The sequence below is a fragment of the Ipomoea triloba genome, chromosome 7 (assembly GCF_003576645.1).
Source record: "Ipomoea triloba cultivar NCNSP0323 chromosome 7, ASM357664v1".
NCBI lineage: Eukaryota > Viridiplantae > Streptophyta > Magnoliopsida > Solanales > Convolvulaceae > Ipomoea > Ipomoea triloba.
In genome coordinates this window covers 19,836,557-19,861,489 of record NC_044922.1, presented here as the reverse complement: position 1 = coordinate 19,861,489, position 24,933 = coordinate 19,836,557, and the positions used below count along the sequence as shown (strand labels likewise).

The 24,933-nt window shown below is 35.8% G+C and overlaps 3 protein-coding genes across 6 annotated transcripts; 2 read left to right on the top strand and 1 right to left on the bottom strand.

Moving 5' to 3' along the window:
* The first annotated feature begins 10,242 nt into the window (after positions 1 to 10,242).
* LOC116025087 (CBL-interacting protein kinase 2-like) lies at positions 10,243 to 13,459 on the top strand. 4 transcript variants are annotated; one of them, XM_031266170.1, is made up of 3 exons: positions 10,243 to 10,462; positions 10,797 to 11,374; positions 11,500 to 13,459. In XM_031266170.1, exon 3 carries the CDS (start codon positions 11,877 to 11,879, stop codon positions 13,194 to 13,196), a length of 1,320 nt encoding a protein of 439 aa, XP_031122030.1. In that variant the 5' UTR covers positions 10,243 to 10,462; positions 10,797 to 11,374; positions 11,500 to 11,876; the 3' UTR covers positions 13,197 to 13,459. The 4 variants fall into 4 exon arrangements, with proteins under 4 accessions (XP_031122030.1, XP_031122028.1, XP_031122029.1 ...); XM_031266168.1 differs by lacking the exon at positions 10,797 to 11,374; XM_031266169.1 differs by lacking the exon at positions 10,797 to 11,374 and having other exon boundaries at positions 11,487 to 13,459.
* Positions 13,460 to 13,487: 28 nt separating this feature from the next.
* LOC116025088 lies at positions 13,488 to 16,195 on the bottom strand. The gene is made up of 4 exons (XM_031266172.1): positions 15,898 to 16,195; positions 15,559 to 15,697; positions 14,519 to 14,652; positions 13,488 to 14,414 (listed from the first exon to the last, which is right to left on the bottom strand). Exons 1-4 carry the CDS (start codon positions 16,173 to 16,175, stop codon positions 13,718 to 13,720), a joined length of 1,248 nt encoding a protein of 415 aa, XP_031122032.1. The 5' UTR covers positions 16,176 to 16,195; the 3' UTR covers positions 13,488 to 13,717.
* Positions 16,196 to 19,928: 3,733 nt separating this feature from the next.
* On the top strand, positions 19,929 to 24,534 carry LOC116026242 (perakine reductase-like). The gene is made up of 7 exons (XM_031267725.1): positions 19,929 to 20,175; positions 20,349 to 20,519; positions 21,938 to 22,141; positions 22,320 to 22,492; positions 22,744 to 22,840; positions 22,949 to 23,102; positions 24,109 to 24,534. The coding sequence occupies exons 1-7, from the start codon at positions 20,125 to 20,127 to the stop codon at positions 24,288 to 24,290; spliced, it is 1,032 nt and encodes a 343-aa protein (XP_031123585.1). The 5' UTR covers positions 19,929 to 20,124; the 3' UTR covers positions 24,291 to 24,534.
* Positions 24,535 to 24,933: the final 399 nt, after the last annotated feature.

The window sequence follows — 24,933 nt, the reverse complement described above, 5'->3', positions numbered from 1 at the left end:
ATAAGATTTTGCAAATCTTTTTCGACTTCTCGTGTGTATTGGACTTAGGATTTTTAGGTCCGATACCTCACAAGATGAAGACAAGGTTTTATGCGCAGCGGAAAAGTTATCCCCTTTTAGTTAGCACGAGTTTGAGTTAGTTCGAGAGGTGCGGTTATATGCAGTGCAGTTCGAGAGTTAGATAGCGAGAGATAAAAGCAGAAAGTAAATGCGAGAGAGATTTTTAAGTGGTTCGGCCAACCCGCCTACGTCCACTCTTCTTCCAGAAACTCCCTGGAAGGATTGCACTAAAACTTCCCTTTTTAGTACAATATCGAGCGCTTGAGCTTTGATCACGAAGCCCGCCTCAAGCCTCAGGTTTTTCGCCCCGCTTCTTGTTACTCCACCTATCGAGCACTTGAGCTTTGATCACCAAGCCCGCCTCAAGCCTCAGGATCTTCACTAGACAGCTGCCAGGTTACTCCGCCTCTTCTTGCTTAATCCAAAGCAAGGACCTTTGGTTGTCACAGTTGAGTGTAACAAGCTCCAATCTGACCAAAAGCTATCGTTGAATCAACTTCGATGTAGAGCAGCTTCTGTCACCTTCTAGATGTATAGCAGTTTAAGCTTTGTAACTCTCTCAAACACTAAGATGTGTTTTTCTCGCTGTTTTGAATATCAGGATGATATTCCAAATTGAGCACTTGCACTTTTGAACGTTTGAATCAGACACCTCTTAAGAATTTCGAACGAACCAACCTCTTCTTGAATCTGTGTCTTCACGTCCTTTTTATATGAGAGTTGAGGAATAATTCCGTTGGAGGGAAAATTATTCCGTTTGCAATCTGTCTCCCATGCTGAGTATGGGACTTGCATATTTTCAGCATTTTTCATGGAGTGGTGGTCTTGTAACTTGAACCTTTTGTCTTGTAGTGAATATTCCATAATTCACTTTCTTGAGTCCATGCTCCACTTGCTACTTTTGAAAAAAGTTACTCTTTTTATATTCCCATTGATCCTCGTTTTAGGGAATAAGACCGACCTTGGATTGGTGCACCTTCTATCCGTTTGTCGTGAAATTCTGATGTGGCATCCACTTCCGGTAGTTCCCATAATATTCTTTCGGCACCTCCTTAATATTTTATCTCCATGATATTCTTCTTCTCCAAACTTAGATTATTTTATCCATGCATGTTGACTGCCATTCAGCCCCTTGGAGAAGTACCAGTTCATCGAGACCAATGTTGATGTCTCGACCACTTGATGTCTCGATCCCATGTATCGAGAGATCTATCTCTCGAACTCTGCTTATGTCTCGAACTGGATTGTTGTATCGAGAGATCCTATCTCTCAAACTCTGCTTATGTCTCGAGACTTAGTTGATGTCTCGCAGACCCTTATTCCTCCAGTGTTGTCTCGTGCCTTCTTCTGATCTAACTATAAGCTTACAACACGAAAACTTCTAAAATGTTCAATCAAGTTTACCTTAAGCTTAAATATTTTCCGAGTTGAGCTCAAGTTACCCGGTTGTATTTTCGCTTTTAGTTTACTTGTCGAACTTACAAGAATTTCCTATCTTTCGAGACTTAGGGGATTCTGAAATACATTTTGGTATCATCAAAACCTATTACATTATGTTCCTAACAATATTATCAACAGAATATACCTTTGACTAGGCACAAATCAAACTCCATATGAAATATGGAAAGGTAAGAAACCAAACCTTAAATATTTCCACATTTTTTGCTCACATTGTTTCATTTTGAAGGATAGGCATCTAACTGCCAAGTTTGAACCCAAAAGCAATGAAGGGATATTTCTCGGGTATTCTTCAAATAGTCGAGCATACCGGGTGTACAACAAAGCGACCAAATCTATCATGAAATCAACAAAAGTTGTGGTGGATGATCAACCAAATGACATAGTTGAAATCCAACCATCTGGATCGGCCATAATTTGCAACAAATAATCCAGAATCTCCCAACACTAGTCTGGAATCATCTGCACCAAATCCATTCACAACTCTTCCTAATTCTGAGCCAGAATCTGAATCTGAATCTGAATTAGAACAAGGTGAGGTAGATATACCTACATGTATTCAAAAGAATCACTCGATTCAGAATATCATTGGAGATCCAAGCTCTAGAGTTTGAACTAGAGGGAAACCGAAATGTGATTATATTCAATTAGCTGGATATGCATGAATCATAAAGGAAGCTCTAACTGATGAGCACTAGATTAAGGCCATGCAGGAAGAACTAGGGCAATTTGAAAGGAACAAGGTATGGACTCTTGTTCCTAAACCTAATGGTGTTAATATTGTAGGCACATAGTGGATTTTTCGAAACAAAACTGACTCAACAGGAAATATTGCTCGCAACAAGGCAAGACGTGTAGCTCAAGGCTACTCACAAACCTGGGGAATATATTACGATGAAACGTTTACCCCTATAGCTCGACTAGAGTCAATAAGACTACTCCTATCCATCGCTTGTGCTTTAAAGATTAAACTATATCAGATGGATGTTAAAATTTCGTTCCTAAATAGATATCTAAATGAAGATATATATATATATATATGTGTGTGTGTGTGTGTGTGTGTGTGTGTGTGTGTAGCTCAATCGAAAGGGTTTGAAGACTCTCATCATCCAGACTATGTTTACAAGTTGCGAAAAGCATTGTATGGGCTCAAACAAGCTCCAAGAGCCTAGTACGAAAGGCTAACTCAATATCTTCTACAACACGGCTACAATCGAGGGGGAGTAGATAAAACTCTATTTATCAAACAGTCAAGTAAGTAATTAACTATTGCTCATGTTTATGTTGATGACATTGTTTATTGTTCCACAGATAGGTGCCACATATCAACATGTAAAAGTTATGCAACAAGAGTATGAAATGAGCATGATCAGGGAGTTGACCTATTTTTCAGGGCTTCAAGTAAAGCAAGCTAACGAGGACATCTTTATTTCTCAAGAAAAATATGCAAAGAATATTTTGAAAAAGTTTGGCTTAGAAGCAGCAAAAGATTCTATAACACCGATATCTACTTCTACAAAAATATTCAAAGACGAAAATGGAGTCTCAATTGATTCCTCTCTTTACTGGAGTATGATAAGGAGTCTGCTATATCTAACGGCAAGTAGACCAGATATTGTTTAGTGTTCGAATGTGTGCTTGATATTATGCAGATCCAAAAGAGTCACATCTTAAAGCTGTGAAACGTATTATCAAATACGTCAAAGATACACTAAACTATGATATATGGTTTTCTAATTATACTAATCTAACTCTTGTAGGTTTTAGCTATGCTGACTGCGCTGGAAATGCTGACGATAGAAAAAGCACTTCGGGTGGCTATTTCTTTATTGGTAAAAACTTAGTTTTTTTTCTAAGTAAAAAGCAGAATTCAATCTCTCTCAGTACAACTGAAGCAGAGTATATAGATTCTAGAGGCTTTGGAAAATCTTATTCGAACACCTTGGAAAATTCTTACATTTTAGTACCATTTTGTTCTTTATCTCTTATTCTAGTGGTGGCATTTCCTCAATGCCTTGATCTTTTTCGCATAATTTGTCTTTCACTTTGCCTGATGTCTTGCATAGTTCTAATCTGTCTGGATTATCGTTTGTTTCATCCTTAGCTGCCTATGTGTTCTTTAAATGTGCCATCTACTACCTATTCAAATTTTTTGAGTGTGTCCTCGTCCAGTATACATGTCTACCAATACTACTGAATTATTATCTGAATTAGTCTCAAAATTGCATATACCCTGTTCTGGAATGGCTATGCCTATACATCTTATTCAGGTTCCTCTAGAGAAAGCTTTTCAAAAGGGAAAAGAAAGTGCCTCTGTTGCTGCTTCAGCCAAGCAGAAACTCGATGAATTTGATGATTTGATATCATTGGGGGGAAAAGGGAAGGGGAAGAAAGCTATGAAAACTCTAGCAACCCACATTACTCGATCCAGAATGAACCCTAAACGGTTAAAGGTTGAAAATTTCAAATCTATTTTGAGAGATCCCAAACTAAAGGATACATGAAAATTCACAGTCAAAGGGGGTTGGTGTTTCAAAGATATTGATCTAAATAATCTTATAAAGCATTGCAACATTATCTCTCATCAAATATCATAATCTTCTTCAAACTGTTCAGAACATCGGTCCCTATTCATAATTGTTAACAACTGAATTTTACTCCAATCTCTCTTGAGACAGCCTCTCCTGGGTCTACACTGTTTCATAAAGTCTTTGTTCATGGCCTTTGGTATGAGTTTAGTCTGGATTCAATTAATAAATTCTTCAACTGAGCTGCCTTGGAGGAAGAGTGTGATCCTAGTCTTGATATGCTAGCTGCTACCCTGCCTCATTATCAACTTATAGTTTGGCATAAGAGAGATGTGTTTTCACAAGTGGTTAGCACAATTTACTCAGTTTTCTTTCGTCTTGCCAATAGCAATTGGCTCCCTACAGTTTCCACCCATATCATCTCCAAGAAGATGGCTTTGTTACTCAACAAAGTAAGGCACATGATTGATTTCAACCTAGGAGAACTCATCTTTTCGCACACCATGGGCTTTGCAAAGAAAAAGGAGGCTAAGATTCACCTTCTGTTTCCAAGTTTGATTTTTGAGATGTTGCAATCTCAAGGTTTTGAACCTTACAAAATTGAGCCCTTGTTGGATATTTCTATGAAGTATACTGTTGAACTACGGTTGTGTCAAGGCAGACACTATGATGATTGTGTCTCTCTTCAGACTGTTTTTGTTCCAACTGTTGGACTGGTCTCGGGTGCTACCCCTTCTGGTTCCTTGTATATGCCAGTTTCACGTAGTGCTTCTTCAAAACTTCATGAGCTAGAAGTTATTCCTTCCCTTCGCACTCGTGTTCATGCTTATCAGACTACTCTGCCATACATTAGGAATGCAATTGCTTCTCTTCAAATGGCTGCCACTGAACTAGAAAAGACTCTCTTTGTTGAGATGCGTGAGCTTACATGTTTGGAGCTGCTTCATGCTTCTCGCCAAGCTAATCTTGAAGAGCCTGATTCTGATGCAAATGCCTTAGACCACTAGATGATCACCTTTGTCAATTTTTTGACAAAAAGGGTGAGTGAATAAACTGAGGGGAATGTACTCTTGTTGTTTCAAATGTTTTGAAGTTTCTTTTTTTTTTTTTTTGTATGGATTTAAAAGGGTGAACCTTTTGGTAGTTGATGGATGTTATTGGATATTCTATTATGGTGGATGTTTTTGGATACGCTAGTATGATGATGGTTGGATTTTCGATTTATAGTGATGTTATTTGGATTTTCTTCACGGATATTCTAGATTTCTTGGATAATCTATTATTATGATTCTCAATTGTTATTTGGATAATTTGATTATGTCTATCCGGCCATATGGATGATCTAAACTATTGCTTTCTCTCTCATGTTATTAGATAGTTATTTATCTGTATTAATTGTCTTAATCTTTTTTTCCAAACTAACTTAAGGCATGTTTTTAATAAAAATGATTAAATTTCTCTTTGAAAATGCCTAAAAGTTTGTTTGAAGGTTATTTTGTCAAATAATTGCCAAAGGGGGAGATTGTAAGTGTACAAATGATACACGTTTTATTTGTTATCAACTAAATTATTTATCAAAACACACTTTGGTTTATTTAGAGTGTTTTAGGGTATGTCTTACTACCTGGGTCTTCAAACAGAAGCTGAAGTTATTTTAGTCTAGACTACGTCAGAAAAAACTATTTGAGTCAGCGCATACAACAGTCCAGGCGAAATTTTCTAACATATTATTTCTATATGTATAGCTTATTTTGGCATCATTTAAATTGAATGGCTCCCATTCAATGAGGTGGTTTCAGCAGCTACGTTTTCGAATGGGTGGTTAAGTGATCTACACTATATAAGGCATGAGAATGAAGCCTTGAATTCGAATATCTAATGCTCTAAAATTCATCTATTTTATTCGTGTGCTTTAAAGAGATCTTTCATGATCAATTGGTGATGTTTTATGGTGAATGAAGTTAGAAGATAACCTGGCTTGTAGTGTACCAATTCAAGGGAGATTATGATGGTTGTGTTGGGATGGTTTAGGGTCATTATATGTTTTGGACATATATTCTAACTTGTGTAACCTTTGGTAATCATCTAATGGATTGAGCAAAAGCTAAGTAATCCCGCAGACGTAAGAGTTTTAGCTCCGAACTGTATAATCAATTCTTGTGTCTTGGTTCCTTTCTTTTCCTTATTTGTTTATCTTTTTATTCTTAATCTGTTTCTGATTCGGAATAAAAAAAATTAGCATCTAATCCTTATAAGAAATTGGACTAATGATTAATTGGAACCTTTTAAGTGTTGCATTTAAGATCCACGATCTTTTTTCAAGAGGTATTTATTGCTCAAAGGATAAACTTTTTCATTAATTTTCAACTACCCAAGACCTTCCTGACCTTTTTCAAAAAAAAAAAAAAAAAAAAAAAAAAAAAAAAAAACAACCTCATGACCTAATTGTGCTTATTACTGCTCTTTAATTTGTTCACCTATGTCTTGAGAACCTCTTGTTAAATTGCTAGACCGGTAGGATACTTCCTCAACCGAACATTGAAGAATTAATCGTATCAAGTGGCTATGAGAAAAATTCATTGACCAAAGCCCCCATTATCCCCAAGTTTTATAAAATTTCTGTTTAAGTTTGAATGGTTCCATCTAGTCATGAATTAAAAGATTCACCGATACAAGTAATGTAACTATCGAATGATTAAGAAGTGGTTATGAAAAGAATTTAAGGTTTCAATTGATCGTTATAAAATAATTTAATGAATAAAAATTCTACTTTCCTTCTGAAACTACATTACATAATATATAGCATTCTCTTTAAAAATGTGATGTGATATTAGAGTTAATTTTATTTTTTGTTCTAGATTTATAGGTGATAGTCTCACTTTTAGTCCTTTTTTATTAGAACTTTCACTTTTGATCCTAATATTATTGTGACATGACCATTTTTTTGTTCTCTACCAACAAACCAATTTAAATGTCATTAAATACAAAGGGATTTCGATCTTCAATTATGAATTTTTTTTAAAAAGTAAACATAAAACATATAGTGGGTCAACATACTTTGTATAAAAAAGATCTAAATGTCATTGTATTTACGATCAATGATTTTGTTGACAGAAGACCAAAAATGGTCATATCACAATAATACTAGGACCAAATAAGGATGTTCTAATATAAAAGAACTAAAAGTGGACTGTCACCTATAAATCTAAGACCGAAAATGGAATTCACTCTGTGATATTATATGAATTTAATATTACCTTAACATTAACTATAAAAATAATATATACATCTACCATACTAATAAGAGCCAAAGAGAGTTAGGCCTAAAATGCGTAGAAAAAATGGCGGTCAAATTATTTAATCAAATGGATGGTTCAGATGAATTATTTAATCGAATAGATGGTTAAGATAATTCAGATTGATATTATTAATAGAGATTACCTAATTTAACCTTACTTTTATGATTATCCGTTAAGTTTTCCGTTAAATATTCTCTTCTTCGTTAATATTCCGTTAACTTTTAACTTACCCATTAATTTCTATAAGAAAGGTCTTAGGTTCGAACATCATCTCAATCAAATTTGACATAATTAAGTTTCTCACTCTATTTTACTCTTATTAAATTAAATAAAGATCAAATTGTCATTTTGGTCCACTGACTATAGGGGTCTTGTTAATTGCAGTCCACGACTTTCAAAACTGTTAATTGCATACCATGACTATTCAATTTTTATCAATTTTGGTCACTCCGGCCAAATTGCCGGTCAAATGTCGCCGGAAAGTCCTAAACCTTAAAATAATGAGGGTATTTTAGTCATTTCACGTCTCTTTCTTCTTCTCCGGCGATGTGCGACATTTTCCGGCTGTCATTATTCAGATTGAAGTCCATAGAATATTTGGTCGGGGATAGCAGTCGTCAATTTGTGTTTGAAACCCTTACTGATTCGATTCCGAGCTCTTCTCGTTGATCGAGTCTACTCTGTTACTAGCCCCATCGTCTCTCCTCCCCTCTCGTCTGTGTAAATGTAAGCATCGGATTTATTATATCATCCATCGTTTTTCAATCAACCTGTTACATGCGTGATTGAATCTTGTTGTATGTGGTTTGATCGAATTGCCTTACTAGGGTTTGCAATTAGCTCTTTGTGAATTTTAGTTAATTATCTTTCCCATTAGAGTTTGCTGTATGTTTTGCTCTGAATTGATTCCATGTTTTCACGTATTTGTGAAGTGCTCAGCTTATGCTGTGTGTAGAGGCTCAATTTGGTGCTGTCACTGCTGTGCTAGAATATCCTCGCCGGAAAAAGTCTATGTTATTGAAAGAGAGGACTGAAATGTCGCACGTCGCCGGAGAAGAAGGAAGAAGTGTGAAATGACTAAAATACCCTCATTATTTTAAGGTTTAGGATTTTCCGGTGACATTTGGCTAGCAATTTGGCCGGAGTGACCAAAATTGATAAAAATTGAATAGTCATGGTATGCAATTAACAGTTTTAAAAGTCGTGGACTGCAATTAACAGGACCCCTATAGTTAGTGGACCAAAATGACAATTTGCTCTTAAATAAATTAGTAGCTACAACAAAAAATGATATTTATGTATTTCTTTAATTTAGAATTATATTATGTGTCTACAATACCTTAATTTGAAAAAATTATTCATTATAAAAAAAAATTAAATTAAATAAGAGAAATAATTTCATTAGTTATGTTGTCTTTATTTTCTCTCAATTCATTACGTTGTCCATTATCTTATTTTTACAATATCTTGTAATTAAATATCAAAGTTACAGTACAAAATAATGTTATATATTTATTTATCAAGTATTTTATTAATACCATGAAAAAAATTAAAATAATTTGAAGCTAATTATATTAACTACTTGAGGATTGGTTGACAAAGAGTGTACTCAAATAATAACTCAACAAATTGAAGCGGAATCACTCTATTTTACTCTTATTCAATTAAATAAATTAGTAGTTACACTAAAAAAATGATACATATGTATTTCTTTAATACCATGAAAAAATAAAAAAGAATAGTTTGAAATCAATCATATTTACTACTTCGGGGATTTGTTGACAAAGAAAGTACTCAAATAACCCATTACCCAGCAAATTGAAGCGAGAAACTACCTTTTAATATCTTTAGAATACATAATATTTTAAATTTTCAAATTTTTATTAATTTATTTAATCCTTTTTCTTAAACTAGGGATTTCTTTATCCACAATAACTCATCCAACAATAATGGTTAAACCAAATGAACCCCAAGCAGAACAACTAAAGGAAAGTTCATAGCTCCTATATCATAATCTCATTGCATGACATTGTCATCTATGCTACCAACAATAACCGAATTGCAAATAATACACTACCAATAAAAAGGAAGAGAACAAATAGTAAAGATGAAGACAATGACAATGTTACTCAAAAGAGAATTAAGAACATTAAAAAAATTCAAATTAAAAGCAGTATTTATTTAGACTATCATTTTTAGACTATCGATTTTACAAGGTTGCAAACATTTATTTTAGTAATAATTATAATGAATTTTCTATATTATCTTGGATTCATATACTTTGAGTTAAATATTTAAATAAAAAAATTCGACATTCAATTACCCATTTATAAACTTCTCCTATATAATCTTGCATTGATAAACTTTCAAATATTTATTTAAAATAAACATTGGGCATTAACTCATTCGTGCAATGCGCGTATAAAACTAGTTATATTATAAAAGACAACGTTAAAATATTTAAAAGTAATAATAAAATAATTAGTAAAAATTAAGTAATACATTACTTTCACTTTACCTCATTATTATCTTAATGTAACAATAATGTTATATTACTATAAATTATAATATAACTTGATCTAGAAAAAATTATACTCTCTTTATCATATTTTATGTGTATGATTCAGTTAACGAAAATTGACTGAATTTATTTATAATTTAATTTTTTTGTAATATTTAATATTATATTAATTTATAAAATTTATATATTTAAAAACTTCAACAAAAATACTATTGAACTCAAAAAAAATATAAATTATAAAAGTTATATAATAAAAAAATAGATGTATAAAATAATATTTTGGGTTCTTAAAATTTGTGAAAAATCATGACTTTTGGAGATGGTTTTATCAACCGGTTTCCCGGGTGTCACGTGAGTTGCAACGTGGACGCAGAGGCGGTGGAGGCTTCCTCTCTCCACCCTGCTTCCTCCAAAACAGCCACAAAATTACAAAAAAATGGTACAGTAAAAACTAACTATACGGCGTCGCCACTTGTTTCTCTCTCTCTCTCTCTCTCTCTCTCTTGTCAGCTTCTCTTACCCTCTGTCTTCAGACCCACAACCAAATTTCCAAGCTTTCTGCGGTTTTTTCTCATCTTCAGAAACTCCCTATCAAGGTAACTCTTTTTCAAATTTTTTTTTTTTTTTTTAAATGCAATAGCCACAAGATTGGATTTTCTCTTTGTGATTTTATGGATTTCTGTACGCTATCACATGATTCTCTGGATTTTGCATAGTATTGTTTTATCATCTCTCCTTCTTGGAACAGACTGGATTTAGCTTTGATCCATGAATTACTCTCTTTTTCTCAACAAAAGATTTCATCCCCTGCATGTTTTCTGCTGCTGAGCTCTTTTTGCAATTTGAATTTCTGTTGTATTTCCTGAAACAAATTGAATTATTTTTAATTTCTTTGTTTGCTTCATTTAAATCTGTTACTAAAATCCACAGTATTGTGAATCTACTATGTGGGGTACGATGACAAATATTTGGTTGTCGGATTCGCAAAAGGCCAGGGTGGCAATTTTGAGTAATATCAGATCGCGGATTGCCCAAAAGGAAAATTTGAATATGGATATTTCATACCTGAAATGCAGATATGTTCAAAATTTTTGCTTGGTGTGGTAGCTTTCTTATTTTAGAGATTTGAAATGCAAAAATAAGTTTATAGAATGAATATGCCTGGAACTTGCAGTCAAGAAGTTCCAGGTATTATGATTATTTCTTTGATTTTTCTTAGTATTAGAAGCTCAAAAATTTGTTGGTTTGATTATGGCTGTGGCAGTGGAACTGCTTTAGTGGTTTATTTGCCTTAGCATGTTCTTTTGGGGTGACGAGGGAAACCCACACCCACTACCGAGGGTGTGCACGGGGTAAACCCTGCCGTGTGATCATAGCCAACAAAATACCACAAAAGGAAGTAAACCAGCCTAGGTGGCCCATAGCTGACCGGCTCAAAACAAGGAGACTGGGATTCGAACTCATGACCTTGTGATTACAAGTTTGTATCATTAGCCAACTTGGTTGGGGTAACCCCTCCTTAGCATGTTCTTCGTCTCCTAATTGTAGGCCTAAATTAAACGGGATATCTGCATTCTGTGGTTGATGTCGATTATTATTGTTTCTAATATCATGCATTAGTTGCTTTGCTTAGGTTCATAGACAGTGGCCAATGGCATGTCGTTTCAGCACTTTGTGGGGATCTTTTGAATAGAGCAGAACCAAAGGAATGCTGAAAGATGTGGTTGAGCATCGGGGAACCATATTTTGATATGCATGATGTTTGTGACTTGATTGAGGCATTGTCCTTCCTTGATAAGACTTGGCCCGAGCATCTTGATTGTATCTCCTCCTTGACTACCCTTTGCGAGATGCAAATTAGACTGGCAGAATCTAAGTTGCTGCTGGTGTTAATGTCTGACCTGTGCGAGGATGGTCGAGCTGGACTAATTTCCAACCTTCCTTCTTCATATTTGTTCTACTAGCCAGAGCAAGGACAGTATTTTGTTCAGGTTTAGGTTTTGTGTTTTGATGGCTTATGGAGGGACTTCTCTTATGGAGAGATATGAATTAGGAAGGTTACTGGGGCAAGGCACATTTGCTAAGGTTTACTATGCTAGGAGCATCGTAACCGGACAGAGTGTTGCCATTAAAGTCGTGGACAAGGACAAGATTATGAAGGTTGGACTCATGGATCAGATCAAGCGGGAGATATCTATTATGAGGCTAGTAAGGCATCCTAACGTCATCTTACTTCATGAAGTCATGGCGACAAAAACCAAGATTTATTTCGTAATGGAGTTAGCTAAAGGGGGTGAGCTCTTCAACAAGGTGGCTAAAGGAAAGCTGAAAGAAGATGTTGCGAGGAAATATTTTCAGCAGTTGGTAAATGCCGTTGATTTCTGCCACAGTAGAGGTGTCTATCATCGAGATTTGAAACCCGAAAACTTACTCCTAGATGAAGACGAGAATTTGAAAATTTCTGATTTCGGTTTAAGTGCTCTTGCTGAGTCAAAGCGCGGGGATGGACTACTTCATACCACCTGTGGGACCCCAGCATACGTCGCGCCTGAGGTCATCAACATGAAAGGCTATGATGGGGCAAAAGCAGATATCTGGTCCTGTGGGGTCATCCTATATGTTATGTTGGCTGGTTATCTCCCATTTCATGAATCAAATTTGATGGAAATGTATAGGAAGATTGCAAAAGCTGAGTTCAGATGCCCCAATTGGTTTCAACCCGAGATTCGCAGGCTACTTTTGAGAATATTGGATCCCTGCCCTGATACTAGAATTACCATTGCAAGGATTAGGGACCATCCATGGTTCAAAAGAGGAATGACCTCTAAATACATTGATGCCAATGCAAAAAGCAAAAACGTCGGTTCTCAGAATACTAGCATTGTTGCAGAGGACAAACAAGAGGTGCCAAGATTACTAAACTTGAACGCATTTGATCTAATCTCCCATTATACAGGCTTTGATTTGTCTAGATTGTTCGAGGAAAGTTGTCTGAAGAAACAACATAGGTTCACTTCCAGGAAACCTCCATATGTGATCATATCTAAACTCGAAGACATTGCGAAACATCTGAAGCTGAAATTGACCAAAAGGGATGCAGGGCTTTTGAGGTTTGAAGGAACAAAGGAAGGTAGAAAGGGCATCTTGTCCATTGATGCTGAAATCTTTGAGCTCACTCCTGCTCTTCATTTGTTAGAGGTTAAGAAATCGAACGGGGATACATTAGAATATGATAAGATAATGAATGATTGCATAAGACCTGGACTTCAAGATATTGTTTGGGCTGAACAGAATGATATTACAACAGCTAAAAACAGGACAAGGAACTGAAAGAAGCCAATTATCAGAGGCATTTGAAGAACCAGCAAACTCCATAACAGCAGCAGGAACTGGATTAGCTAGCCTAGGTTCTCATACAATTTGCAAAGCTTTCATGCAATCTTATACTTGTACATTTTTCTTGTTTATAAGGCTTGTATCCTTCATGGGTTCTTTTATTTTTTTTATGGACTCAGATCATACAAACCTTCTGGAGTTTCTGGCTGGTTTAACTACTCGTGAGGTTTGAAGATCTAACTAGATTCATGGCTTAATTCTGCTGAAATTTCACAAATACTCAACTAGAAACACACAAGATATTATGTTTTTTAACATTGAATACAAATTTTAAAAATCCTTTCTGAGATGAAAATCATAGGATGTTGACACATCAGTTCCTATTATGCTGTAAGATATACAAACATATCACTAAACAATGATACACAACTACAGCTAAGACACTGGGAAACAGAGATGTTTCCAGACTCTTGATTATTGATGATGGGGGGTGCTAAAACTTTAAAGCATTACAATTAAATAAAAATGGGAGACTCTGTCAAGTCAATTATCTCAGGAAAAGCAGTAGAAAGTGTTGTTCTCTTATCAATTGCATTCCTGATGCAAGGGGGTGGAGGAGTACATATATCTATGATCTCAACCTCACTAGTCTCGTGAGATGGATGTTGATTGGAAATTACTATTGTCTCTGGCAACTTATTGGTTTGGTGATGGAATGTAACATCAGAGTCTTCAAATCTAAGTTCATCTTCTGTGCAGTCGAGTATATTATTGGATCTGATACCAAATGGAGAAGATGGCCAAGGGAAGTTGGTGAAACTTGAATGTCCATGATTTTCTTTGGGACTGGGAGAGTCCCTTAGCCTTGTAGTTCCTTGATCCCATTTGTGCTTCTTGCTGATCATTTGTTCTGTCAAATTAGTTTTCCCAGTGGCATTTTGTTCAATGCTCTCTTCAATATCAGCTGCAGTAGAATTACGACTGCTATTGGATTCTACCGACCCTTCATCCGCTAGCTCTTGGGATCCACCAATTCTATCGCATTCTTCATCATCATACTCATCGTGCTCACATGAATCCCAACTAATCCCAGAATAACAAGGCAGATCGTCCATAGGACAAACTCGGACCTTAATGTGTTCAGGCAGAATTGGGCAACCAGCAGCATGCTTTGTGTACTTTGTCGAGAAGAAATTTACAGTAAGGTTCAACCTGATATCCAACATGCAAAATAATACAATTTCTCCTTACAACCAGAAGTCTATCTTTTAAGCAACAAAAGATAATAGTTTGCTCTCTCAAACATAAGAACATACCTTTGCCATGCGGGTAAAGTGAGCATCGTGTATGCCATTTTGATCTTATTGGCGACTCCTCCAAAGGCTTTGAACGACACAGCTGCCTCTCTTACCGCTAATGATTCTTTTGGATGCTGCCACGCCCACTCAAACTGCACAGTTCAATTAAGCACACAACCAACATTAGTTAAGTCCATTATTCTTCCAATGGATTCCTTCATGGATAGTTCTTTGTCCCAATTGACACCTAACACCTTACATATGTGAGCAGCAGAAATGCACACTTGAGCCTAGAAATCCTATTAGATGTATTGTTTTCAGAAGACTATCTCTGCCTATGGAGATGCTATCAATGAGTCAGTTTAAAGTTCAATTTCCAATAATACTGTTAGGATCAAGCGCTTACCACTACGTCAAAAGCTATAGCTAGTAGCGAAGGCTCTTTTTAGACCACCATTATATTTTCAAGAGGCAGAGTGCTGAACTTGGCCCTTCACCGGCCTCCGCCCAACAATTTCCCTAGCCACCAATGGATGGACTTGGCCCTTTACCGGCCCCGTCCAACAACTCCCCCTTCCAACACCTGCCAGTTTTCCTAGCTCTAATACCAATTTGTTACGATTAAGGGCTTACAACTACGCCAAAAGCTATAGCTAATAGCAAATGTGCAACTTTATTTCCTTATAACCACCATCACATTTTCGAGAGGCAAGGTGCTGGACTTGGCCTTCATCAACCTCCGCCCAATAATCTCCCTAGACCCTAGCCACCAATTGATGGACTTGGCCCTTTAGCAGCGTCCGCCCAACAAATACAGAAACATATGAACATCTAATAAGGCTTAATTGGGATCTCTTAATTTTTGCTGAACTGCATAATCAAAAACTTGATTCCATGATCTTATAATTTATAGCTATCCACTGAATATTGAATAGGCAATGATGGCAAAGAACAAAGAGCACTACAAATGCTTGAAAGCCAAAAATTTAGCAAAATTGAAACCATAAAAAAGCTTAAACAAACCGAATGAAACAAAAGATTGATTGGATGGCACAAACCTGCAAAGCAGAAACATTGGTAGGAAAGCCATAGATGCACAGCACCATCTCCCAAGGCCGCTTATTCTTGGTCCTCCAAGCACCACTCGTTATTTCCCCATTGTGCTGCCTAATTCTACGCCGTGGGTTCACAGTAAATCTACACAATTCAAGAAAACCATTTCTTCAGCAAACACTTACGATATCCAATTAAGTTCAGAATACTAAAGAAAAACGAAACAACTTAAGTACATATATGATCACAACCCTAGTACTGCTCCTTTGAAATTCAAATCAAAGATAAGTTCTGTTTTTTTTTTCTCCATAGAAGAAGATAATTAAAGAAAATATGAAACAAACCCGATATAAGTGCAACCCTTGAATCTGGGCGACAGAGACGTCAGCAAATAGCAACCAAAGAAACCGGATCCCCCTTCTTTTACTTGGGCTGCCAGTTCTTCGTCTTCTTGAGATGAACTCGCCGATCTATTATTTTCAATTGCTTCTATTTGAGCTTTACGCCTCCAATTTTCCTTTCTTTTCTTAGTCAGATTCGCCGGATTCTCTTCAAGTGTAGCCTGTTTCTCTGCATCTTTCCCTGATTTCCTTCTCCTCATCTCTCTCTCTCTTCCACTCATCGAGTCAGCGATTCATTTTAACTGATAATTATGTAATGTAAAAAATTCGGATTCGACCGTTGCAATTGCTTTCAAAGAATTTCCTTTCATTTTTTTTTCCTACTTCCTATTAATTAATTAGAAATGGGCCTTTTGGAATAATGGGCTTTGAGTAATAAAAGTCTGAAAGACAAACCTAGGCAGATTACCATGATCCATGCAATAATGATTGGATTTTGACAAATTATGTATGGAAGGTGAATTTGGTCCATTTTTACAATTTAAAAATTTTATGTTCATAATTTTAGAACTCTATTTTCATAATTTTAGAACTCTATGTTCATAATTTTAAATCTCAATATACAAAATTACATTACTCAATATTCACAATTTCTGAACTCTATATTCATAATTTTGTTATATAGATTCAAAAATTGTATTATACTATTAAATATAGAGTTATGAAATTGTGAATATAGAGTTCTGAAATTGTGAAGATAGAGTTTTGTAATTGTGAATATAGAGTTCAAAAATTATGAATATAAAATTCAAAAATTGTGAACATATAGTTTTAAAATTGTGAACATATAGTACTAAAATTGTAAACATGGACATGGGTCCACTTTGAAATGTGGACCCGGGTCCATAGCATAACAACCGGCAAATTTTACTATGGACTATGGTTCATGTAACAGGATGAACCATGATCTTTATTTTAGTTTTATTTTATACACACTAATTTTATTATAGTAATGCTGAAATATTATTTTAATTACAATTCATTTATCTACTATCTAACTTTATTTTATACACACAAATAACACAATAGGTTTATTATATCATTAAAAAAAAAAAACATGTTCATTTGCCCAGTATATATATTTGTATGAGTTCTACTATTCAATTTGATCGTATACATATAATATGTTAAGAATAGTAACATTAAAATATCATTTTAATTCTACTACATGTTCATTTGACTATATATATATAATCAGATGTGGTCCCGCTTTAACGTGCGGTCAGTGCGACCGCATCACTATGTATACAAATATACCACACTCAATGTTAGAAAATGCACAACTCAAATATGCACCGTTAGGTACGCATCACCAAAAAACACACAACTAGGTATGCAAATATACACCACACAACATTAGGAAATGCACTATTAGGGACAGAGGAGTTATGGTGCATTATTTTGGGTGTGTGGTGTATTTTTGGTGTTTTTGTGTATTTTCATTGTGGTGCATTTTCTAGCATTGAGTGATGTATATTTGTCAGAACTGTATGATAAACTTAGATAAGAAGGAATGAAATCAATGCATAAGATAAACAATGTGGGGACAATTTTGTAATATTTTCCATAATGTATGTTTTGTTGGTGCACTAAGTGCTACTAAGTGGTGCACTTATGAATGCTTTATGGCGCATTAGCTGAAAATAAGTCAAAAGGGAAAAATGTGATGACACTTTTTATAATTTTTTGCATAATGTATATTTCAGTGATGCCCTAAATGTTGGTCTGTGGTGCACCACCAAAAAAAAAATATGTGTTGAGTGGTACAAAGTGCACCACAAATCACTCATAAGTGCACCACAATGCATTCATAAGTGCACCACAGAGCATTCATAAGTGCACCACATACCGACATTTAGCACACTACAAAATAACATTTGGTATATCTCGATGGTGCACTAAGTGATGGTGTATGGTGCACTTTTCAGTGTTGTAGTGCACTTATGAGTGATCTATAGTGCAACACCAAAATAAAAATAAATAATAAATAACAAATAAAAATAAAGAAAAAGGGTTCAATAGACAATTGAGTAGTGTAATATTAAATGCACCACATATCACTCAAAACTGCACAACAAAATATTCATAAGTGCATTACAAAACACTCATAAGTGCCCAACATATTAGCATCTGGTGCATTGCCGTAATATACAAGTTGCAGGAAATTACGAAATTGTCACCATGTATTTTGTCCTCTTCGTTGATTTCCATCCATTTGGTCTCAACTCATCCTATGGCTTTAACATATCTGCATGGGAGAGCAACGCAGCACTAGAGAATGGACTATATATATATATATATATATATATATATATATAGGTTCCCATGTGGATGGCTACCCAGGTGCGTTGTGCGGTTAAATTTGAGCCATTGATATTGCCTAAATCAACGTTCAAGATTAATAATGATTAAAAATTGTGCGGTGACAATTTGGTCATTTTTGCATCCAGGTCAAATTTAAGGTGCATGATTTTCCTTCTTTAAGGTACATGATTTTTCTTCTTAAGGTGAGTGGTTTTTGTACTGTGTGGCTTAAGGTACATGGTAATTTGTCATCCTCGCGCCTGTTTTTCCTCTCTTTTCATTGGCGTCTCCTCTCCATTTCATCCGCCACCTGAGATACTATCTCAGCAATGTTTATCTGAGGCAGACGGTCGCGTTCAGCCGACGCTCGACTTACCTCCGGTTCCTCCCCCTGTTGTGACTCATTATGATTTCACGAATTTTGACGACTTAGATCCCTTAGGTTGCGGCTACGAGACGTTGAATTTGGCCTGCCGCCGAGACTTTGGGTCCTTCCTCCCACCATCGTTGCTCAAGTTTTAGTTAAATTGACAAACAACTTTTCGTCACGCTCCCCACAGACGGCGCCAGTGTTTGTTTTGTGACCAAAGTACAGTCGAGCTAACACTACCGGAAAGAGTATAATATTTATTGGAAAATGCTCGTAATTGACCTTACAAATCCCCTCATGTTTATCAAAAAGTCCCCTCACTCCCCCCACCCCCCCTCTGTTTACAATGACTAAAGAGCTCTTATATAGTGGTCATGGATGGCCATTGAATTCAAGCTCTCTCATAAATACATTAATTAGGCTAATTATGAACAATAAACATCTCTAATCATGCCCAAGTGCCCAACTGTTATCCTTTTCCTTGGCAGATCCCGATGCAACTACACCTTCATTAATTACACATGTATGGCCCGTTTTGTTAACTTTGACTCAGTCACTCTTTAAGCTTCGACCGTCTTACGGAGTCTGTCGGTAAGGCCACCCTCAGAGTTGTGATTCTAACAGATTTGCCTTATCTTTACACCTAGATAGGACACATCCCTTCTTCAATTTTATCTTTGCTTACTCCTCCCCTCGATTGACTCATCCGAGGGCATCTTTCAATGGCTCTTTACTACCGACCGATTGACTTGATTTTTTCAGTCAGTCGGTAAATCTAGTCCTAGCACTTGTTAGCTTGCTGGGTAGAATGACTCTTTGGCCTAGTCTCCCTTTTGGTCAGCCTGGCTATTCAAGTCGATCAACTTAACTCCATTCGTCCCGGTACTTCACTTAGCATGGGTTTATATCCTATTAGTATTATTTTGTTAAAATAAAAAAATTAAAATTTTAAAATGTTAAAAATATTAATTGAACTCATACGATAAACTCACTAATTCAAATCTTTAGTCCAATAAAAAATTAACACAAAATTGATTAACTTGACAACTGAACAAGATTGACCCAAAACAGAGTATATTGGGTCAAATGACATTTCAATAAATTTTTTTTTGAATTCTACTGACTTTTGAAAAATCACAAAAGTGGTCATTGAACTATAAACTATTTAGCAAAAAAAAAAAAATTTTTTTTTTCAATAATTAATCAAAAAATAAAAATAATAAAAAAAAAAACAAATCGTGGGTGCTACTGCTGGTGCTCTATAGTCTATACCAGTGTCAACATGCGACAGCGTTGTCAAAGACTCAAAGCCACAACGTAATCGATAACGTCTGAGCATAGCGTGACTTCATCGCTGCCGTCATCTAGTTTCTGACACTGCAATTTTCGCGCCCAAGTATATATACCACCCACAACCTCCATGAGAACTCAACTCTCACACAAAGGAGGCTTCGAATACTGGACTGAACAACAAAAAGAGGGCTTGAATTACTGAAATGGCGGCTACTGATATGCCTAGGGTGAAGCTTGGTAGCCAAGGACTTGAGGTTTCCATATATTTTCCTTCTCTTTAGACACTTTCTTTGGAGCCTTGCTTCTGGGTGCTTCAATTTTTTTATTTTTTCAGAATTTTGCTTCTGTTAATCCTTTTTTATTTTATTTGATTTGTGATTGAATTGTATAAGTTGGGGGAGAATGGTAATCTTGTTTATGGTGGCAGGTCTCGAAATTGGGGTATGGTTGTATGGGGCTAACCGGGATATACAACAATCCGGTTCCAGAGGAAGAAGGGATAGCAATCATAAAGGAAGCTTTCAGTAAAGGTGTTACACTTTTTGATACTTCAGATATTTATGGAGCAAATCATGCTAATGAGTACCTGGTTGCCAAGGTAAATCTGTTTTCTTCACAAAATATCTACATTCTATGCTAATGGTGTAAGTGTAAATTTATTACATATCTTGAACGGTACACCGTCGACCATCTTTGGCTCATACTTGACTCAGAATTGTAGATAGTGTACTTGGTATTTTTGAGGAGTATGAGTACCATGTCTGTAGGCACTATATGATTGTCTATCCTGCATCCCATCAATGCAGGCTTATATAGGCATATGGTGGATTGGACTAAACCTAGATGTCCAATCCAACCTATAGCTTAATGGGCCTAGTTCACTTGCACCACTTTATTAAGACCCATATTGGGAAAAGTCTTATAAATGGTTTTTTTTTTTTTTGGTATGACTAGGGAAACCCGCCATCACTGTTCAAAATCTAGCCTTTAGATTCTAGCTGTATCACAAGAAGCTAAACCAGCTTAGATTGCCCATATCAGCTCAAGAAGGCCGGAATTTAAACTCATTACCTTGTGGTTCTGAGTTTGTATTCTTAGCCGACTTTGCTAGGATACCCCTAGCTTGCTTCTATGTTAATGCTAATACTGTGAAGTGTGAATTACATATCCCATTTCATCATTAAATTGTATTATGTTCCTGGAAACTCTCTTTGATATGAAAAAAAAAAATCATGTTTTTAAGTATACAGTTATGTTCTGTTTAGGTTTTAGAAATTGCCTTCAAAGGCACCAGTCTAGAATTTTATATTAGTGTCTCAAGTTTAATCCTAATTTTTGTTCTAAAAAATTAAAAGAAGAGGTGTATAAAAAAGAATGTGACAGAAAGTGGGTAGTTATATGATTGTTAAGGTTTACGGTGAAACTGGTGGTTAAATGTAATGGCAGTTTCACAAATTAAGGGATTGGTGTCAATGTAGATGAATTGCTAACTTAGAGAGAGTGTGATTAGTGAGTAAAACTTCTCATAATAACTTCAACAGTTAGAATTTCTCTTTGGGTTAGTGATTTGCTCTATTTATAAAATGCAAAATGGCTCAATGGTGGACTCTCTTTTGAGAAGCAAACATGCTTTACTTGCTCTTCTCGTTCTTCTGAAAGTTCAGTAGAGCTTTGTTTTATTTGTTTCTGTGTAACAAATTCCTTTGGATAGACATTATGTCATCACTTTAGCTTGTAAAATTGTCTTGCAATGAATTTCAACGAGGTAGTTTGCAGTTGCAGAACTGTCCGCTTTAAGTGTCTTAACAGAACCATTAAATATGTTGCTTTGGACATTGAAATTAATTCGTGAAGGGTACATGTTAATGTGAAACTGAAATGTTGCATTATGAATAGATTTGCTTTATTTATCCGTTGTTTCTAACCATCATGTACTCCTAGAGTTCCCGTCATAATATGGGGTATTTGGTTTGTTGTGTTGCACTTAAAAACTCATGCTAAATATGATCGTTTCAGGCGTTGAAGCACTTGCCCAGAGAAAAAGTACAACTAGCTACAAAGTTTGGTGTCTGTAAAATTGATCTTACCGAGGTTGTAGTGAAGGGTACTCCGGAATATGTTCGCTCTTGCTGCGAAGCTAGCCTGAAACGCCTTCAAGTTGACTACATTGATCTTTACTATATACATCGTATTGACACAACTGTGCCTATTGAGGAAACTGTACGCATCTTGCAGCTCTTGCTCTATGCTCTTTTCATTTTGATTTTTCTCCGGAGGGAACTTCATAATTGCTTCTCATTTGGAATGAATATGCCTTAAATAATTGCTTCTCATTTTATTTTTTAGCAGTTACAATTTGCGCCCTTTTATGGCATATTTTCTTTTTCCATGGCTTCAGATGAGAGAACTGAAGAAATTAGTCGAAGAAGGTAAAATAAAATACATTGGCCTATCTGAAGCTCACCCAGATACAGTAAGAAGGGCACATGCTGTTCATCCTATCACTGCTCTGCAACAGGAGTATTCCCTATGGACACGTGACATTGAGGACGACATTATTCCTCTTTGCAGGTTCATACTTATCTTCAACGTGTTTCAGTAAAAAATTCTCTATTTCTTCTTTTTTTTCCATTTATGAAAAGCTAGACAACTAAAAAGTGGACATGTTTCTCTATCTCATGGTATATTGTCTTCTGCTATTCGATTATATTGTCTCTGTTGCAATCCTCCATCTCTGATCCTCTCTCAAACAATGAGAGAGCAAACAGAGAAAAGCGATTCGAGTTTTCAATTTCTAACTTTAGGTTTCTTAAAATTAACAGGGAACTTGGAATTGGGCTTGTGCCATACAGCCCGGTTGGTCGTGGACTTTTTGGTGGAAAGGCTGTTGTGGAGAGCTTGCCTACTAACAGTTTTCTGGTATGAAATTTATAGCCTACTAACAGTTTTCTGGTATGAAATTTATATTTGAAGCATTGATCAAGAGAGTGTTTGATTATGAACCCGATCGATTTGCTTATTTATCAGGAAAAACACCCCAGATTTACTGGAGATAACATTGAAAAGAATAAGAGCATATATTTTCGTTTAGAAGAACTGGCCAAGAAACATGGATGCTCACCTGCGCAACTTGCTATTGCTTGGGTTCTTAATCAGGGTGATAACTTTGTACCCATTCCTGGTAGGTCACCTTCATCATTGTTTCACTTTTTTTTTTTAGTCAAAGTAAAACCTCCAAATTATTTTTAAAAGAAGGTGGATATAGCCAAATTTGACCCAATTTTCTGGACCACCTTATTAGAACTTAATAGGGGGGACGAATCTACACATCAGTAATCTCAACACTAAATAAATTTCAGTCCATCCAAAAAACTGTTAGCATCAAACGCTTACCACTATGTCAAAAGTTATAGCTAGACTAGTCTTAAATGTTGATACCACTTGTTAGGATCAAGTGCTTATCATTATGCCAAAAGTTATAGCTACTAGCTAAGGTGCAACTTCATTTCTTTATAAACCGCCTTCAAGACGTTGGGTATTGGACTTGGCATTTACCGACTTTTGCCCAACAATCCCCCAGTCACTGGGTGCTATACGTAGCCTTTACTGGCCGCCGCCCAACAAAAACTTACTGGGCTGTTGAGAAATCCCTTGACACTGAAAAGGGTTTCTTAAAGATTGATCTTCAATGGCTCTTGAGCTTCTTTGTGCTCAAGATAGCTTGTCTACTATACATTTGTAGCTAGCACATGACTGTAACTTAAAGTTTTCCTTTTTTTTTTTAGTACTACTGATTCTGTTAGAGTGTAGTATCTGTTCATAGCACAAAGAGTCAACAGTTGCCTCTGTTCCACTGAGGCTCGAACCCACTCCTATCATCCATGTGGGAGTGTTAAACGGGACACCAGATGCCACTAGACCACAAGGTCTTTGGCAAAGTTTTCCTGTTTAAGTAGTCCCAGAAATGAAACAAATACGGAGTATTAAACAAACAAAATCAAGAAGCTTTGTATCTGACATTTTTCTAAAGACAAGTTCTGTTGTCTAGTTGTCTTAATTGGATGCCAAGAGATCTTTTATACTGATCAAATGCTGTAAACAATTACGCTTTGATATATATATATATAACACATAACACGTACATAGTTTTAAGTTCTTGGTTTCATTTTAAATACTGAATGCCGCAGGTACTACGAAGATGAAAAACCTTCATGATAACATTGATTCTGTGAAGCTGAAGCTCACTAAAGAAGAACTTAAAGAGATTTGTGATGCAGTGCCCATCAGTGAAGTGGCAGGCCAAAGAATTGGAGAGGCTTTTTACAAGACAACATATAGGTATGGCATTACCCCACCATTGAAGCAGTAGATTGTGAAGAAATGTCGAGCCACAGGGGATTAGATATGCGTTAATCTGCTGAGGGTGTCCAAGATTGCGTGTGCTTTGTTTTATGTATGCAACATATGAATAATAAGGATACATGTCTGCCTCGCCTTGTATTTTGGTAGAGTGAGTCCCATTTAAGGATCAAAAGTTGGGAATTTCTACAATGCATAAAAGTGCTATTACCCTTTTCTACTTATAATAAGGTTGCAAAAATTGCTAGGCGTTACTCGAGCGCTTAAACGCCTTTTTTTGTTTTTGTTTTTTGTTTTTTAACTTTTTTAAAGATTTAATAAATATAAATTATTTAATACTAGGGTATTAAATATTAACCTAAAAAATAAATAGAATTGTAAGTTATATAAAGAATTAAAAAATCAAAACATAATTCCACAACTTTAGTGGGATGTAGCGAAGCTTCTATTGTATCTGAGTTGATAGATTGTGGCTCAAATCCAGTCAAAGCATGAAGACACGTTGCATGCATTCTCCTTACATGATAGATTGTGGCTCAAATCCAGTCAAACCATGAAGACACGTTGCATGCATTCTCCTTACATGATTTCCTACTTTTGCTCTTCCTCTTACAATTGCCGCATCTTGTGTCTTTATTTTATTATAAATAGCT

Excerpts from the sequence above, each read along its gene's own strand:
- LOC116025087 (XM_031266168.1), top strand. The coding sequence starts at position 11,877 with ATGGCTTATGGAGGGACTTCTCTTATGGAGAGATATGAATTAGGAAGG.
- LOC116025088 (XM_031266172.1), bottom strand. The coding sequence starts at position 16,175 with ATGAGTGGAAGAGAGAGAGAGATGAGGAGAAGGAAATCAGGGAAAGAT. Across the intron at positions 14,653-15,558 it reads CCAATGTTTCTGCTTTGCAG|TTTGAGTGGGCGTGGCAGCA; the intron begins GTTTGTGCCATC and ends TGAACTGTGCAG. Across the intron at positions 14,415-14,518 it reads ACTTTACCCGCATGGCAAAG|GTTGAACCTTACTGTAAATT; the intron begins GTATGTTCTTAT and ends GTTGGATATCAG.
- LOC116026242 (XM_031267725.1), top strand. The coding sequence starts at position 20,125 with ATGGCGGCTACTGATATGCCTAGGGTGAAGCTTGGTAGCCAAGGACTT. Across the intron at positions 22,841-22,948 it reads TGCCTACTAACAGTTTTCTG|GAAAAACACCCCAGATTTAC; the intron begins GTATGAAATTTA and ends CTTATTTATCAG. Across the intron at positions 23,103-24,108 it reads TAACTTTGTACCCATTCCTG|GTACTACGAAGATGAAAAAC; the intron begins GTAGGTCACCTT and ends TGAATGCCGCAG.